Source organism: Suncus etruscus, chromosome X, assembly GCF_024139225.1.
Source record: "Suncus etruscus isolate mSunEtr1 chromosome X, mSunEtr1.pri.cur, whole genome shotgun sequence".
Classification (NCBI taxonomy): Eukaryota; Metazoa; Chordata; class Mammalia; order Eulipotyphla; family Soricidae; genus Suncus; species Suncus etruscus.
The window spans coordinates 65,866,675-65,883,222 of record NC_064868.1 but is presented as its reverse complement, the minus strand read 5'-3'; the positions used below and the strand labels follow the sequence as shown (position 1 = coordinate 65,883,222).

The 16,548-nt window shown below is 42.8% G+C and overlaps 1 protein-coding gene and 2 pseudogenes across 2 annotated transcripts in view; all 3 read left to right on the top strand.

Annotated features, from left to right (window-relative positions):
• MAGT1 (magnesium transporter 1) overlaps window positions 1–16,548 on the top strand; it is a 49,790-nt gene that overhangs the window by 14,486 nt on the left and 18,756 nt on the right. For both annotated transcript variants that reach the window (XM_049767326.1, XM_049767325.1), the window contains exons 3-4: window positions 2,088–2,205; window positions 16,046–16,186. In XM_049767326.1, coding sequence (XP_049623283.1) covers window positions 2,088–2,205; window positions 16,046–16,186 — 259 coding nt within the window. The remainder of the gene's footprint in view (window positions 1–2,087; window positions 2,206–16,045; window positions 16,187–16,548) is intronic.
• Window positions 5,459–6,832, top strand: LOC125999258 (vesicle-associated membrane protein-associated protein A-like; annotated as a pseudogene).
• Window positions 11,382–12,407, top strand: LOC125999259 (ubiquitin thioesterase OTU1-like; annotated as a pseudogene).

Below are 16,548 nucleotides of genomic sequence, written 5' to 3'. Positions count from 1 at the left end.
ATATGGTCCCCTGAGCCTGCCAGGAGTAATTTTTAATTAGTAAAGGAAGTGTTTATTATTTATTAGTAAATAATATTATTTGGGCCGGAGAGATAGCATAGAGATAAGGTGTTTGCCTTTTATGCAGAAGGTTGGTGGTTTGAATCCCAGCATCCCATATGGTCCCCTGTGCCTGCCGGGGTGATTTCTGAGCATAGAGCCAGGAGTAACCCCTGAGCTGCCTGGTGTGACCCCCAAAAAAGTAAATAATATTATTTAACTATTTATCTTTACTAAACCATATAATTTTTGTTCACTTAATTTAATATATAATTAAAATAATTCCTAATTTAACAAGAATATCTCAACGCCACATTGCTAGATAGCCACATGAAAATATTTTTTTCCTTTTAAACACCATGATTACGAAATTGTTCATGATTGAATTTCAGTCTTAAAGTATACACTGCCCTTGAACATTTTCCACAACTGCCAGGAGTAATTTCTAAGCACAGAGCCAGGAGTAACTAAATCCTTATTACCACCGGGTGTGGCCCCAAAACCAAATATATATATATATATATATATTTGTAGAGACAATTTACTTGGTTTCTTCAATGACTATATACATTTGAGATAAGGAAAAAGGGACAAATTATTAAGCTGTGTCAAAAATAAAATTATATTGAAATTCCCAACACTTAGGATTAGGCATCTGTGATACCAAAACAATGGCTGTGTTTTTTAAGATTTGAACCAAAACCGTCATCAGAATCCTATTTTCTTGGTAATTTTTTTTTGAGGGGGAACTTCCCAAGAAGTATTCAACAAGCTCCCAGGGAGCCTTTTTAATGATACAGCACTACTTGGACCCTGCAGTGCCTGGGACACCCTGTTTCATGTGGGAATAACCAGGGTCACATTAGACATGCTTGTGGGGCTACATGGTGCTAGGAAATAAATTTGGGATCATATGTATGTAGGACTTGTTTTTTTTTGTTTGTTTGTTTGTTTGTTTTGTTTTGTTTTTCGGACACACCTGGTGACTCTCGGGTTGCTACTCCTGGCTATGTGCTCAGAAATCACTCCTGGTTTGGGGGACCATATGGGACGCCAGGGGATCTAACCATGGTCTGTCCTAGGCTAGCGCATGCAAGGCAGATGCCTTACCACTTGAGCCACTGCTCCAGCCCTGCATGTAAGACTTGTTAACCTGACTCCTGAACTATCACAACTCTTGCTTATCATTTTTGGAGAGGGTTACTAATTTCTGGGTAGGCCAGAAGAAGGGCATGAGCTCCAGCCCTGTCTCACTGTCTCCATGCTTATTCTTTTTTGTTGTTTGTTTTGTTTCATAGTTTTGAAATTTTTCATCAAGGGAATTTTCAACAATTAAATAATTAAATGAAACTTTCCCTTTTTTGCTGGTATTCTGGACATTTTGGGTGATTCTCAAGAGGCCTAGCTATCCCTGGGGTTCAGTAACTGGCATAAGGATATGGTACTGGAGTTTACCCAGGCCACCACAGTGGTATTCCAAGTACTGAAGGCCTCCAGGGCTGCACCAAGTAATGCACATGTGGTGTCAGGGATCGAACTGGATTGACTGCGCAAATATGAATGTGTCTTAACCCCTGTACCTTTTCCAGCCATAAGCTTATCTTTTTGGGGAGATGGTTTGGATCACTCCTGCCAATGCTCAGAGATGATGTGTGATGCTGGGTCAGTTGTATGGCAGACAAGAGTCGGCTGTGTACTAGACAAGCACTTAACCCCTGTGCCATTTCTCTGGCCCTTTGTTCTTTTTCTGGAAGTGGGTTTTGGGCCAGCTGTACTCAGGACATATTCCTGGTTCTCTGTGTTCAGGTGCTGAAGATTTGAAATATGATCATGGTCATTGCAGCCACATGCAAGACAAGTGCCTTACCTCCTGTACTATCTCTTTGGCACACAATGCTTGTCTTCTTTTTTTTTCCTTGTCTTCTTTTAAATAGTATTTTCCCCCATTGGAAAAACTATCGTTGCATATTTAGATGTTTTACTGCTGATAAAATAGATTACTATGAAAATTGTATATATGTTAACTTCACAAATCTGATTACATCCAGACAAGCTGATGAAGAGTTCCAGATCCTTGCAAACTCCTGGCGATATTCCAGTGCATTTACCAACAGGATATTTTTTGCTATGGTGGATTTTGATGAAGGTTCTGATGTATTTCAGATGGTAAGATCTTTGATTTTTACTGTTAAGTAGGAATGGGTAAAATATAAATAAGATGGAAAACACTTTTCTTAAATACCCAAGAAACTAAATAGTGAAGTAAAGGCTAAACTTGAGCTAACCATGATCATGTGTTATCATGGTTAGTGTTAAACATAAAATAAGTAGTAATCAAGTAAATTATATATATATATATATATATATATTAATCTTTATTAAGCACTAAGCCTTGGAATGTTCAGCTTATGTTTTCTTCAATGAACTTTATGGATTTGGTTCTAATCTCAAGGTCTTTAATCCACATTGAATTTACTTTTGTGTAAATTGTGAGATATAGATTGATCTTTAATTTCTAACACATCGTTATCCAACTGTTCCAACACCGTTTGATGAAGAGATTGTTTTTATTTCATTTCAAATTTTTGGCTTCTTCGTCAAATATTAATTGACCATATATGTAAGGGCTTGTTATTGGGTGTTCTATTCTGACCCATTGGTCTCAAAGTCTGTCTTTGTTCCAATACCCTGCTTATTTATTTATTTATTTATTTATCTATTTATTTACTTCTTTATTGGTTTTGGGTCACACCCAGCGGGGCGGTGCTCATGATTACTCCTGGCTCTGTGCTCAGAAATTGCTCCTGGCAGGCACAGGGGAGAATCAGCTGTTCACAATGCAAATGCCCTACTCTAGCCCCACCATGCTGTTTTGATCACTATAGCTGATTGAGGTAGAGTTTCAAGTTAGGTAATGATGTGTCTTGGTTTCTTATTTTTCCATATAGATTTGGCTATTCAGGGTCTTTTTTTTGTTTTGTTTTTGGTTTTGTTTTTGGGTCACACCCAGCGGCGCTCAGGGTTTACTCCTGGCTCTGCACTCAGAAATCACTCCTGGCAGGCTTGGGGGACTATATGGGATGCCAGGATTCGAACCACCATCCATCCTGGATCAGCTACTTGCAAGGCAAATGCCCTACTACCGCTGTGTTATCTCTCTGCCCCCTATCCAAGGTCTTTTTTTTTGTTTTTTTGAACCACACCCATTTGGTGCTCAGGGGTTACTCCTGGCTAAGTGCTCAGAAATTGCCCCTGGCTTGAGGGGACCATATGGAATGCCCGGGGATCGAACCATGGTCCTTCCTTGGCTAGCACTTGCAAGGCAGACACCTTACCTCTAGCGCCACCTCACCGGCCCCTGTCCAAGGTCTTTTATGGTTCCACACAAACTTCATGATTGATTGTTCAAAGTCCTTAAAAAATGTCAGAATTTGATAGGGATCACATTGAATCTATATAGTAGTTTAGATAAAATGGTCATGTTATATTAATTCTTCCAATCCATGAGCATAGAGTGTTTTTTTCATTTCCATAGGACTTCTTCAATTTCTTTCTTTTTTTTTTTTTGGTTTTTGGTTTTTGGGCCACACCCGGCATTGCTCAGGGATTACTCCTGGCTGTCTGCTCAGAAATAGCTCCTGGCAGGCACAGGGGACCATATGGGACATCAGGATTCAAACCAACCACCTTTGGTCCTGGATCGGCTGCTTGCAAGGCAAACGCCACTGTGCTATCTCTCCGGGCCCTCAATTTCTTTCTTTAGTGTTGAAGTTTTCATGATATAAGTCTCTCACCTCCCTTGTTAGGTTGATTCCTAGGTACTTGATAGATTTGGACACTATTTTAAATGGGATAGACTTTCCCCCATAATTTTTAATTTAAAACCATGATTACAGAAATGTTAATAATTGGGTTTCAGGGGGGCCGGAGAGATAGCATGGAGGTAAGGCGTTTGCCTTTCATGCAGGAGGTCATCAGTTCGAATCCCGGTGCCCCATATGGTCCCCCGTGCCTGCCAGGAGCAATTTCTGAGCCTGGAGCCAGGAATAACCCCTGAGCACTGCCGGGTGTGACCCAAAAACCAAAAAAAAAATTGGGTTTCAGTTATAGAATGTACACCACCCCTCACAGTACAGTCTTCCCACCACCAGTGTCCCCCATTTCCCTTCCCCACCACAACCCCTTGCCTGTCTTTGTAGACAGGCATTCTGTCTCATTATCATTGGCATGGTAGTTGTCATTGCAGTTAGTGCTCTTAATTTCACTCGTCAATCTTAGTTGCAAGCTTCATGCCATGAGCTGGTCCTCCTGGCATTTATCTGTATTGTCTCTGGATATTATTGCCATACTATCTTTTGTTTATCTTATATCCTGCAGATAAATGAGAATATTCTATGTCTATCCTTCTCCCCCTGACTCATTTTACTCAGTACTATAATAGTCTCCATGTCCATTCACAGGCAGAATTCACGACTTCATTTTTCTATCTGTTGCATATCCCATTGTGTAGATGTATCATAGTTTCTTTAGCCTCTCATCTGTTGTTGGACACCTACTAATATTGTATAGCTATTGATATCTTTCTTCAAATCTGTCATCAGTTGTGGCATAGATACTTTAATCTTTCTCCTCTGAGTCCTTATTTTTTTTTTGTTGTTTTTTTTGTGGGGGAGCCCACACCCTGCAGCGCTCAGGGGTTACTCCTGGCTCTATGCTCAGAAATTGCTCCTGGCAGGCACGGGGGACCATATGGGATGCTGGGATTCGAGCCACCGTCTGTCCTGGATCTGCTTTGTGCAAGGCAAACGCCTTACCGCTGTGCTTTTTCTCCGGCCACTGGGTACTTATTTGTATAAAGGAATACAAGTGTCTTTTGTGTATTGACTTTGTAACTAGCCTCTTTACTGTATTGGCTTATTGTTGCTAAGAGCTTTTTGTGGACTCTTTAGGGTCTTTGATGTATATCATCATGCCATTTGTAAATAGAGATAGTTTGACTTCTGAGTGTGGGGTTGAGTCAGCTGTGAGACCTGGAGCTGCTGATCTGGCGGGTGGCCTAGTGTCAGGCGACAGAGCAGCAGATGTGGGCTTCGAAAGCCTAAGCTTGGCCATTTCTTTTTTTTTTTTTTTTTTTTTTTTTTTTTTGGTTTTTGGGTCACACCCGGCAGTGCTCAGGGGTTATTCCTGGCTCCAGGCTCAGAAATTGCTCCTGGCAGGCACAGGGGACCATATGGGGCGCCGGGATTCGAACCGATGACCTCCTGCATGAAAGGCAAACGCCTTACCTCCATGCTATCTCTCCGGCCCCCGAGCTTGGCCATTTCTTAAAATTCGGTCTAGCTGGTGCCGCCGTTGTCCCCCGGACGCCGCAACCAGCAAACTGCTGCCACTGGCGCTCTCCTGCTCTGCACTCTCTCCAATGGCTTCCACCTCCGGGACCATGGCGAAGCAGGAGCAGATGCTGGTCCTCGACTCACCCACAGACCTCGAATTCAAAGGGAGGATGATGGTGTTAAATAAAACACATTCAAGGAAGACATTTTATATGTCTGGGTGAGGACCAAATGCATATTTTGAAGGCCCCTTCACATATGTAGTCACTACAAATCTTTTTGTTGTTGTTGTTGTTGTTGTTGTTGTTTTGTTCTTTGGGCCACACTTGTTTGATGCCCAGGGGTTACTCCTGGCTGAGCGCTCAGAAATTGCCCCTGGCTTGGGGGACCATATGGGACACCGGGGAATCGAACCGCGGTCCTTCCTTGGCTAGCACTTGCAAGGCAGACACCTTACCTCTAGTGCCACCTCATCAGCCCCAGTCACTACAAATCTTTTTTTTTTTTTGGGTTTTTGGGCCACACCCGTTTGATGCTCAGGGGTTACTCCTGGCTATGTGCTCAGAAATCGCCCCTGGCTTGGGGGGACCATATGGGACGCCAGGGGATCGAACCGCGGTCCGTTCGGTCCGTTCCTTGGCTAGCGCTTGTAAGGCAGACACCTTACCTCTAGCGCCACCTTCCCGGCCCTGTCACTACAAATCTTAAGTTACAAAATCCATTGGATAGGAAGGTAAGCTTCAAAGTGAAGACTACAGTCCCTCAAAGATACTGTGTGAGTCCCAACAGTGGAATTATTGAACCAGTGTCAACTGTGACTGCCTTTTGACTATGATCCTAATGAAAAGAGTAAACACGTTTATGGTACAGAAAATTTTTGCTCCACCAAACATTACAGATATGGAAGCTGTGTAGAAAGAGGCAAAACCTGATGAATTAATGGGTATTAAATTGAGATGTGTGTTTGAACTTCCCAATGAAAACGATAAATTGGGCAAAACTCCATCAGGCACTGATGTCACTTCAGTGAGCAGCATCTCCAACACAGTTGCTACACCTTCCTGTTTTCTCTGGGGACTCAATTCCAGGGGACTCAATGTGTTCAAACAGGAGAAGCAGAAGAATGATATGGAACCTACCAAAGCTGTTCCATTGAATGCATCTAAACAAGATGGACCCAGGCCAAAACCGCATAGTGTTTCTCTTAATAATACTGAAACAAGGAAACTCATGGAAAAGTGGAGTGTAAAAGACTTCAGGGAAAAATGATGAAACTATCAGAAGAAAATTGACATCTGAGAGATGAAGGCTTATGGCTCAGAAAGGTAGCACATTTGGATAAACCTGGATCAATCTCAGCTGCATCCTTCAGAGATAATGTCACCAATCCCCTTCCTTCACTTCTTGTTGTAATTGTAGACATTTTCATTGGATTCTTTCTAGGGAAATTCATCTTGTAGAGTGAAGCATGCTGAATGCTATTCCTTTCCTTTTTTATTCCCTTGATCAGAAAAGATTTATTTACCTACCATTTCATTGGTAGTATGTCCCACAGTGACCCTTTTTTTTTGGGGGGGGTGTACAGCATCATATAGGCTTTGCCTTTAATGATCTCTTACAGTTAGACAACACAATAAAAACAAATTGTTTGGCTACTGGACAAAAATTGTATATTATCAGGTAATCACTAGAGGATGTCAGTTGCACATTCAGTCTTTATGAAATTCATAAATAAAGAATTGTTCTTTTATTTTTTTGTTTTTTGTTTTTTTGGGCTACACCCGTTTGATGCTTAGGGATTACTCCTGGCTAAGCACTCAGAAATTGCCCCTGGCTTGGGGGAACCATATGGGACACCGGGGGATCGAACCGTGGTCCTTCCTTGACTAGTGCTTGCAAGGCAGACACCTTACCTCTAGCGCCACCTCGCCAGCCCCAGAATTGTTCTTTTAAAAAGAAAAGCTTACTATACTTTCTACTAGTGCTTTCATGAGTACATTGGTGATTCGATAATTTTGAAAAATATACTTGCTACTGAACTTTTTCTTTCCTTTCTCTTCTATCTCTAGTTTTTCTTTCAATTTTGTATTTTTTTGTGGTTTTTGGGTCACACCCAGCAGTGCTCAGGGGTTATTCCTGGCTCAAGGCTCAGAAATTGCTCCTGGCAGGTACGGGGGACCATATGGGATGCCGGGATTCGAACCAATGACCTCCTGCATGAAAGGCAAACACCTTACCTCCGTGCTATCTCTCCGGCCCCAATTTTGTATTTTTTTAAATCATGTTGCTTTTGGTCTTCCTAAAACAAATGTATTAAGATCAATTATGTCAACTATGTGATGCATTTTCTTCGAATAAATTAAAAATAAATAAATAGCTTAAAAAATAATTGTTCTTTCTTTATGGTTTTAAAAAAAGATAGTTTGACTTTTTCAATTTTTATTTCTTTGATTTCCATTTATTGCCTGATTGCTACTGATAAAACTTTTAATACTATGTTGAATAAGAGTGGAGACAATGGATAGTCTAGTGCCTGAGCTTAGTGGAAATGCTTTCATTTTTTTGTCATTAAGATGAATGTTGGCTGGGCCAGAATGACAGCACAGTGGGTAGGGCATTCGCCTTGCATGTACCTGATGGGGTTTAACCCCCAATATTCCATATGTTACCCTGAGCCTGATAGGATTAATTTCTAAGCGAAAATACCAGAATGTCCCCTGAGTGCTACCAGGTGTGGTCCAAATATCTAAAAAAGGAATAATGTTAGCTATGGGCTTTTTTAGATAGCTGTTACTATCCTGAGAAAGCTTCCTTCACACCTATTTTGCTGAGTGTTTTAGTCAAGAATGGTTGTTGGATCTGGGGGCTGGAGAGATAGCATTGAGGTAGGACATTTGCCTTGGATGCAGAAGGACGGTGGTTCGAATCCTGGCATCTCATATGGTCCCCTGAGCCTGCCAGGAGCGATTTCTGAGTGTAGAGCCAGGAGTAACCCCTGAGCACTGCTGGGTTTGACCCAAAAACCAAAAAAAAAAAAGGAATGGGTGTTGGATCTTTTGAAATGCTTTCTCTGTTTCAATTGATATGATCATGTATTTTTTACTGTTCCTTTTACTGATGTAGTATATGATGTTAATTGGGATCCTGTGTCTATCTTTAGAGTTCAAATGTGTTTCCTGCAAACAACAAATGGCTAGATTTTGTTTCCTGATCCTTCCACTACTTTTTTTTCCTTCTACTACTTTTGACGGAAGATATTAGTCCATTGACATTTTTATTTCAGACCACACCTGGTGACTCTCAGGGGTCACTCCTGGCTATGCGCTCAGAAATCGCTCCTGACTTGGGGGGCCATATGGGACGCTGTAGATTGAACCCAGGTCTGTCCTGGGTCAGCCATGTGCAAGGCAAACACCCTACCACTGCACCACCACTCCAGCCTCCTAGTCCATTGACAGTAAAGGCTGCTGTTTTATCTTGTGTAGGATTTTTGCTGTTACAATCAGTTATTTGGTTTATTTATTTAGTTAGTTTAGTTAGTTTTTTGGGTCACACCCAGCAGCACTCATTGGTTACTCCTGGCAGCACTCAGAAGTCACTCATGAGGATCAGAGCAATAGCACAGCAGTAGGGCATTTGCCTTGTACTCGGCTGATCCAGGATGGACCTCGGTTTGATCCCCAGCATCCCATATGATCCCCCAAGCCAGGAGTAACTCCTGAGTGTCACTGGGTGTGCCCCCCCCCAAAAAAAAAACAAAAAAAAGTCACTTCTGGCAGGCTGGGGGGACCATATGGGATGCCGGGATTTGAACCTGTGTTGGCCACATGCAGGGCAAATGTCTTATCGCTGTGCTATCTCTCCAGCCTCTGGGTATTTGGCTTACATAATTGGTCTTTGAGTAGTTTATTTAGAGTCAGTTTTGTTATCCAAATATTGCATGTTCTTTTTTGTGTGAGAATGTTTTCATCCCTCCCTTCTATATTATGTTTTATATATAAATATAATATATATATTATATATTATATATATAAATATATATATATATAAACATATAAATATATATGTTTATATAGATGTTTGCTGCGTAGTAGACTCTTAAGTTGAAAATATCTTTCTTGGGCCGGGAGAGATAGGAGAGATAGCACAGTGGCGTTTGCCTTGCAAGCAGCCGATCCAGGACCAAAGGTGGTTGGTTCGAATCCCGGTGTCCCATATGGTCCCCCGTGCCTGCCAGGAGCTATTTCTGAGCAGACAGCCAGGAGTAACCCCTGAGCACTGCCGGGTGTGGCCCAAAAAAAACCCCACAAATAATTAAAAAACATTAAGAAATAAAAAGTGGGCCCAGAGAGATAGCACAGCAGTGTTTGCCTTGCAAGCAGAAGATCCAGGACCTAAGGTGGTTGGTTCGAATCCCGGTGTTCCATATGGTTCCCCGTGCCTGCCAGGAGCTATTTCTGAGCAGACAGCCAGGAGTAACCCCTGAGCGCCGCCGGGTGTGGCCCCAAAACCAAAAAAAAATACCTTTCAGTAATTTATATATGTCATTCAATTCTTTTTTTGGTTTGATTTTTATGTTATTTCCTTTATACATAAGGTTTTTCTTCTCCCTTACTTTTTTTTTTTTGTTTGTTTTTTGGTTCACACTTGGCAGTGCTCAGGAGTTACTCCTGGCAGGCATGGGGGACCATATGGGATGCCGGTATTCCAACCAATGACCTTCTGCATGAAAGGCAAATGCCTTACCTCCATGCTATCTCTCCGGCCCCATCCCTTACTTTTTTAAGGACTCTATTTCTCACTCTCTCTCATTTTCTCTCTCTTTTTTTTTGCCATTTGTATTGCTATATGTCTTGTTTTTCTGTTAGGGTCTATTTTTTGTTTGTTTGTTTGTTTGTTTTTGGGTCCTGGATCGGCTGCTTGCAAAGCAAACGCCGCTGTGCTATCTCTCCTGGCCCTAGGGTCTATTTTGTTTGCAATTTTTTTTGCCTCTTTTTGGTCGATTGAGTTTTGAGGCTATATATTTTTACTATAAGTGCTGGAGTAAATCTGCCTACACATATTAGATATAAATTAAAATATCTTAAAATAGGGAGCCGGAGAGAGAGCATGAATGTAAGGCGTTTGCCTTTCATGCAGAAACGGTGGTTTGAATCCCGGCATCCCATATGGTCTCCTGTGCCTGCCAGGGGTGATTTCTGAGCATGGAGCCAGGAGTAACCCCTGAGCGCTGCCAGCTGTGACCCAAAAACAAAAAAATTTTTTTTAAATATCTTAGGACAGATTCTAAGGCATCATTTTAGTTTGGGAAGAGGACAGCAAATGGACAGGAGTTAGGATGTGTGGTGCACTGAGGGAAGCACTAGGAGAAAGAGATCGGTTTGCTACACTGACAACTAGGAGGCTCCTGGTTGGTAACAGGGACCAGAAAGATGGTAGATGTATCAGGACGGGTGGTGGACTGAGTGAAGTGCTGGAGGGAAGAGAATGGCAGTGACACTGGTGGCTGGGAGGTTCCTGGTTGGTAGCAGGGACCAAAAAGTCCCCTCTTGGTAGATATACTTGATATAGGAGGGCAGTAGAGCAGCAGACTGAGGGAGAAGACATTGGCAGTGACATAGGTGGCCAGGAGGGTCCTAGTTGGTAGAAGGGACCTAAAAGTCCCTCTCTTCTTAGACACACCTGATTTGGGATTGCAGATGGGTAGCACACTGAGGGGAGTGATTGGCAATTTGCAAATATCTTTTACAGGATTTTTTTTTGGTTTTTGGGCCACACCCGGTGACGCTCAGGGATTACTCCTGGCTATGCGCTCAGAAGTCACTCCTGGCTTGGGGGACCATATGGGATGTTGGGGGATCGAACCGCAGTCCATCCAAGGCTAGCACAGGCAGGGCAGGCACCTTACCTCTAGCGCCACCACCCAGCCCCATTACAGGATTTTTTTAATAGGATGAGATGTGGTGACCTGTCACTGGGTTCTAGCCAGGGGGTTGCCTGGCTGGTGCCATGTGGCAGCCCTAGTGCATAGCCATGGTGGTACCCTCTTCCTGCAGGGCCTGTTGAGTTGCTTGCTGTTGTGGAAGCTGCAGGACCAAATTGCCCCCGTCACAAGCATTGCCGGCCTGCAGATCCTTGCAGGGTACCCACCAGAGTGCCTGGACCTCAGCAACAATAACACCATACTATGGGACCTGACCTTTCAGTCAGGGGACATGCTGATTGTTGAAGAAGACCAAACCAGGACCCAAATTTCACTCACCTTTGCAAAGCATGGTGCTCCTAGCCTCGGGAGCAAAACCTTGCCTGTGCTTGCCAGTACCTCTGTCTTAGCCCATAACTCCTTTCTCTTCACCAGCATATACTATGTTGTTGAATGAGGGGGCTGGAATCCAGCGTGTGCTTGAAAGATGAGACGCCTCATAGCTCAAATTATAGCAAGTGATTTGGACTTCTTTTTTTTCTTTTTTTTTTTTCTTTTTGGTTTTTGGGCCACACCCATTTGACGCTCAGGGGTTACTCCTGGCTATGCGCTCAGAAATCGCCCCTGGCTTGGGGGGACCATATGGGACGCCGGGGGATCGAACCGCGGTCCATCCTACGCTAGCACTTGCAAGGCAGACACCTTACCTCTAGCGCCACCTTCCCGGCCCCTGATTTGGACTTCTGTAGTGAGGCAATTCTGGACAAAACAAACCAAGAATCTGTGACTGGATCCAGAGGGATGATACTTGGAAGGAGTATGCAGGGTATTATTTCAGGAGAGTCCTTTCTATTTAGGATGGTTTTCACTATAACCCACTTCAGTATAACTTCCCCGACCAACCCAGATACCCCTCCTCTGTTCCTTTTCTCCATTGACGAAGAAACTGTTCCTGTGCAAGCACTGGAGTTAGCAAATAAAGCTATAAGAAAGAGACAGTTTACTTATGTGAACCACTTTACCTTGACGGTATGTCATAAGTGTTAACTGGACAAGCGGAAACCACAGACCCTGCCAAGAAGACAGACCACACCAGTTTTGGGGAAGTGTGACCACTGCCTTTCAAAGGTTGAAGCCTACCTCAGACCCAGAAGTCTCCGGGTTCTCAATAAGCTACTTGTATGCCTAAAGAACAAAAGGATAGGATGCTTGAACCAACCTTACAACTTACAACACTAAGACACTGTCATTCCTTGTTAAAATTAAAAATGGGTGTGAAAGTTTATAGATGTGGCTACAGTGGTGATATGTATACATTTTCTGCTGTGGTGACAAAAGATGGTGCTCACTGACCCTGGCCCAAAGATTATATGGTAGTATTAGAAATTAGCAGCTAGGGGCCGGAGAGATAGCACAGCAGCGTTTGCCTTGCAAGCAGCTGATCCAGGACCTAAGGTGGTTGGTTCGAATCCCGGCGTCCCATATGGTTCCCTGTGCCTGCCAGGAGCTATTTCTGAGCAGATAGCCAGGAGTAACCCCTGAGTATCACTGGGTGTGGTCCAAAAACAAAAACAAAAAAAAAGAAAGAAAGAAATTAGCAGGGGCCGGAGAGATAGCATGAAGGTAAGCATGCAGGAGGTCATCGGTTCGAATCCCGGCGCCCCATATGGTCCCCCGTGCCTGCCAGGAGCAATTTCTGAGCCTGGAGCCAGGAATAACCCCTGAGCACTGCCGGGTGTGACCCAAAAACCACAAAAAAAAAAAAAAAAGAAAAAAGAAAGAAATTAGCAGCTAGCAGCATTCACTGTAAAGAAAACAGCTTCATATGGTGAGTAATGTGGACCACCTCATGTGAGGCCACAGGACATGAATGACAGTGTCTCCAGTCATTGAGTCTATTATGAAACTCCTGAATTAAAACAACCTAAATTATTAATTGATTCCTCAAATGAAGATACTGAGAATTGTCCAAACTGAATTCATATTGCCAATTCTTAGACTTTGTAAATGTGTACATGTGAAGCAAATTTTACAGGGATGATTATTCCTTGGGGGAAGGAAGGAATTAACCTAGAACAAGAGCTCATAGTGCCTGACTTAGGATTTCCCATGAATAAAGGAGAATATATTTGGGGAAACGTGCCTGAGCTTTAAAAGCTTTAGAAGTATGTTAGCTAGTATATTAATGCATCTCATTAATCTTTATTATATTTGGATAACATTCTAAAAATTATGAAGGATATTTTTTAAAGATTGAAGTTCCCTAAAATTTGCTTAATTCTTTTGCTTTTTAGATTTGCATGGAGGGATAATTTTTCAGTTTTTTATTAAGAATACTTGTAACGGGGCTGGGAAGGTGGCGCTAGAGGTAAGGTGTCTGCCTTACAAGCGCTAGCCAAGGAACGGACCGCGGTTCGATCCCCCAGCATCCCATATGGTCCCCCCAAGCCAGGGGCGATTTCTGAGCACATAGCCAGGAGTAACCCCTGAGTGTCAAACGGGTGTGGCCCAAAAACCAAAAAAAAAAAAAAAAGAATACTTGTAACTCCTAAAAAGCTTTCATCTTCCAATATCTTCTGCTGTATGAAATTGTTCTGCATCTCATTCCGGCTCACTGATTTTGTCCTCAGCTGCTGTTACTCTGTTGTAGAGGCCCTCCATTGAAGTTTTCATTTCATCTACTGAGTTTTTCAGATCTGATATTTCAGTTGGAAGTTTTCTGATTTCTGTCTTCGTATCCTCTTGATTCTTATTTGTGTTCCATTCAACTCAATCTATGCTTTCTTTGAGTTCTATGAACATCTTCCATATTTCTTCTCTAAACCCCATCTGAGAGGATACTTAGCTGGTTGGTACTTTTTGGGTCATCAGAGCTGCTATCTTCATTCTCTATACATGGGGTAGTCCTGCATTGTTTCCCTATTGCCATGCTTGTAGGGTGGTTTTTACCATGAGCTGTGGTGGGATTCATAGGTTAAGTTCCTCTGGCTCCACCCTTATTAGGCAGGGACAACTTACCGGGTGTTGGACCCTGAAGAGATTATGTTCACTTTCCTCTTTTTGGCTGCCTCTTACAGAAAAGCAGCCAGGGAGCAAGGCAGCAGCCCTTTATTTTTATTTTGTTTTTGATTTTTGGGATACACCTGATGACGCTCAAGGGTTATTCCTTGCTATGCGCTCAGAAATCCCTCTTGGCTTGGGGGACCATAGGGGATTGAGCTGTGGTCCATCTCAGGCTAGTGCACACAAGGCAGATGTCTTACAGCCTGCGCCACTGCTCTGGCCCCGGCAGCATCCCTTTATAATGACTCTCTTGTGCCCAAAGACAAGGCAGGAATCAGCCTCCACCCTTATTAGGTGGGGACAGCTTACTGGGTGTTGGGCCCTGAAGAGATTATGTTTGTTTATCTTATTTTGTGGGGTACGGTTCACACCTGGCAGTGCTCAGGGGTTACTCCTGGCTCTATGCTCAGAAATCGCTCCTGGCAGGCTCAGGGGACTTATGGGGTGCCGGGATTCGAACCATCAACCTTCTGCATGAAAGGCACCAAACGCCTTACCTCCATGCTATCTCTCCGGTCCCCAGTTGTGCTTATCCTTTTTTTGTTTTTTTTTGGGGGGGGCCACACTTAGCTCAGGGGTTAGTCCTGGCTAAGTGCTCAGAAGTTCCCCCCTGGCTTGGGGGACCATATGGTACGCCGGGAGATCGAACTGCGGTCCTTCCTTGGCTAGTGCTTGCAAGGCAGACACCTTACTTCTAGCGCCACCTCTCCGGCCCCCAGTTGTACTTATCTTAAACTCAAGTTTGTAGACCCAGGGTTGGAGTGAATTAAGTACCACTTTAATGTGTTTCTTTTCATTGTTGATGCTTTCTGGAGTGTGTCCAAGATAAAGGCTTTGTTACAACTCACATCCCCTATTCCTTGACACAGGACTGTAGGTGAGAAGCTTGTCATTAGAATATGTAATCATGAATGTAAGCATTTCACTTATAATGCCTGATCCTTTAAATGCCTTGTTTTTAAATATATCACCAAATTGGTTTCTTAAAGTCATTTATATTTGGTCAGTCAAGTGTATTAAAGTGTACTACTGAAGGTCACAATTACTTTTTTTTTTTTTTTGGTTTTTGGGCCACACCCAGCAGTGCTCAGGGGTTACTCCTTGCTGTCTGCTCAGAAATAGCTCCTGGGAGGCACGGGGGACCATATGGGACACCGGGATTCAAACCAATCACCTTTGATCCTGGGTTGGCTGTTTGCAAGGCAAACAACAATTACTATTAGTTTTAAATCTTGTCATTTTTTTCTCTGAACACTTTTTTTAAACATATGTGAAAAATGACTACATTTTAAGAGAATTCTTTCCTGTTATGATTATATTCTTTCTTGCCACTGGAAAGATAATAGACACATATGGTCCCCCAAGCCTGCCAGGATTTGGGGGTTTGTGTTGTTTTGATTTGGGAGCTAACATCCAGTGATGCTCAGGGGTTATTCCTAGCTCTGCTCTCAGGAATTACTCCTAGCATTTGTGGCGACCATACTGTAGAATATGGGAACCAAACCGAGGTCGACAGATTGCAAGACGAGTGCGCTAACTTCTATACTTTCCAGACTCAAGCCTGTCAGGATTGATCCCTAAGAGCAGAGCCCAGAGTAAACTTCATGCACTGTAGGGTGTGGCCCCAAACAAACAAAAAACACATTATATTCTTGATAACAAATTTACATGTATTATTTTTATTCAGCTAAACATGAATTCAGCTCCAACTTTCATCAACTTTCCTGCAAAGGGAAAACCCAAACGGGGTGATACATATGAGTTACAGGTGCGTGGATTTTCAGCTGAGCAGATTGCCCGGTGGATTGCTGACAGAACTGATGTCAATGTAAGTTTTTTTTCTTTGTAGAAATTAATTTTTCTGTTAGAATCTTTAAGATCCTAATTGGTATGTTCCCACATTACTCAGGTGTAATAATAGTTTTGCAGTCTCTTCATACGTAGCATTCAACAGAATTATCTTGATGAAAGTAAAGTTTCAAAGTATTCCCTGCTATTAAATTCAGCATAGAAACTACTCTTTGTCCTTACTATTAATTACATGGAACATCTAGCTACACTTGCAAATGCTTCTTCAAACTTGTAGTTGAACATAATATTGTACTTATTTTATTTTTGTTTGATTTTTGGGATACACCCAGTGGTGCTTAGGGCTTATACTTGGCTCTGCACCCAGGAATTATTTATAGA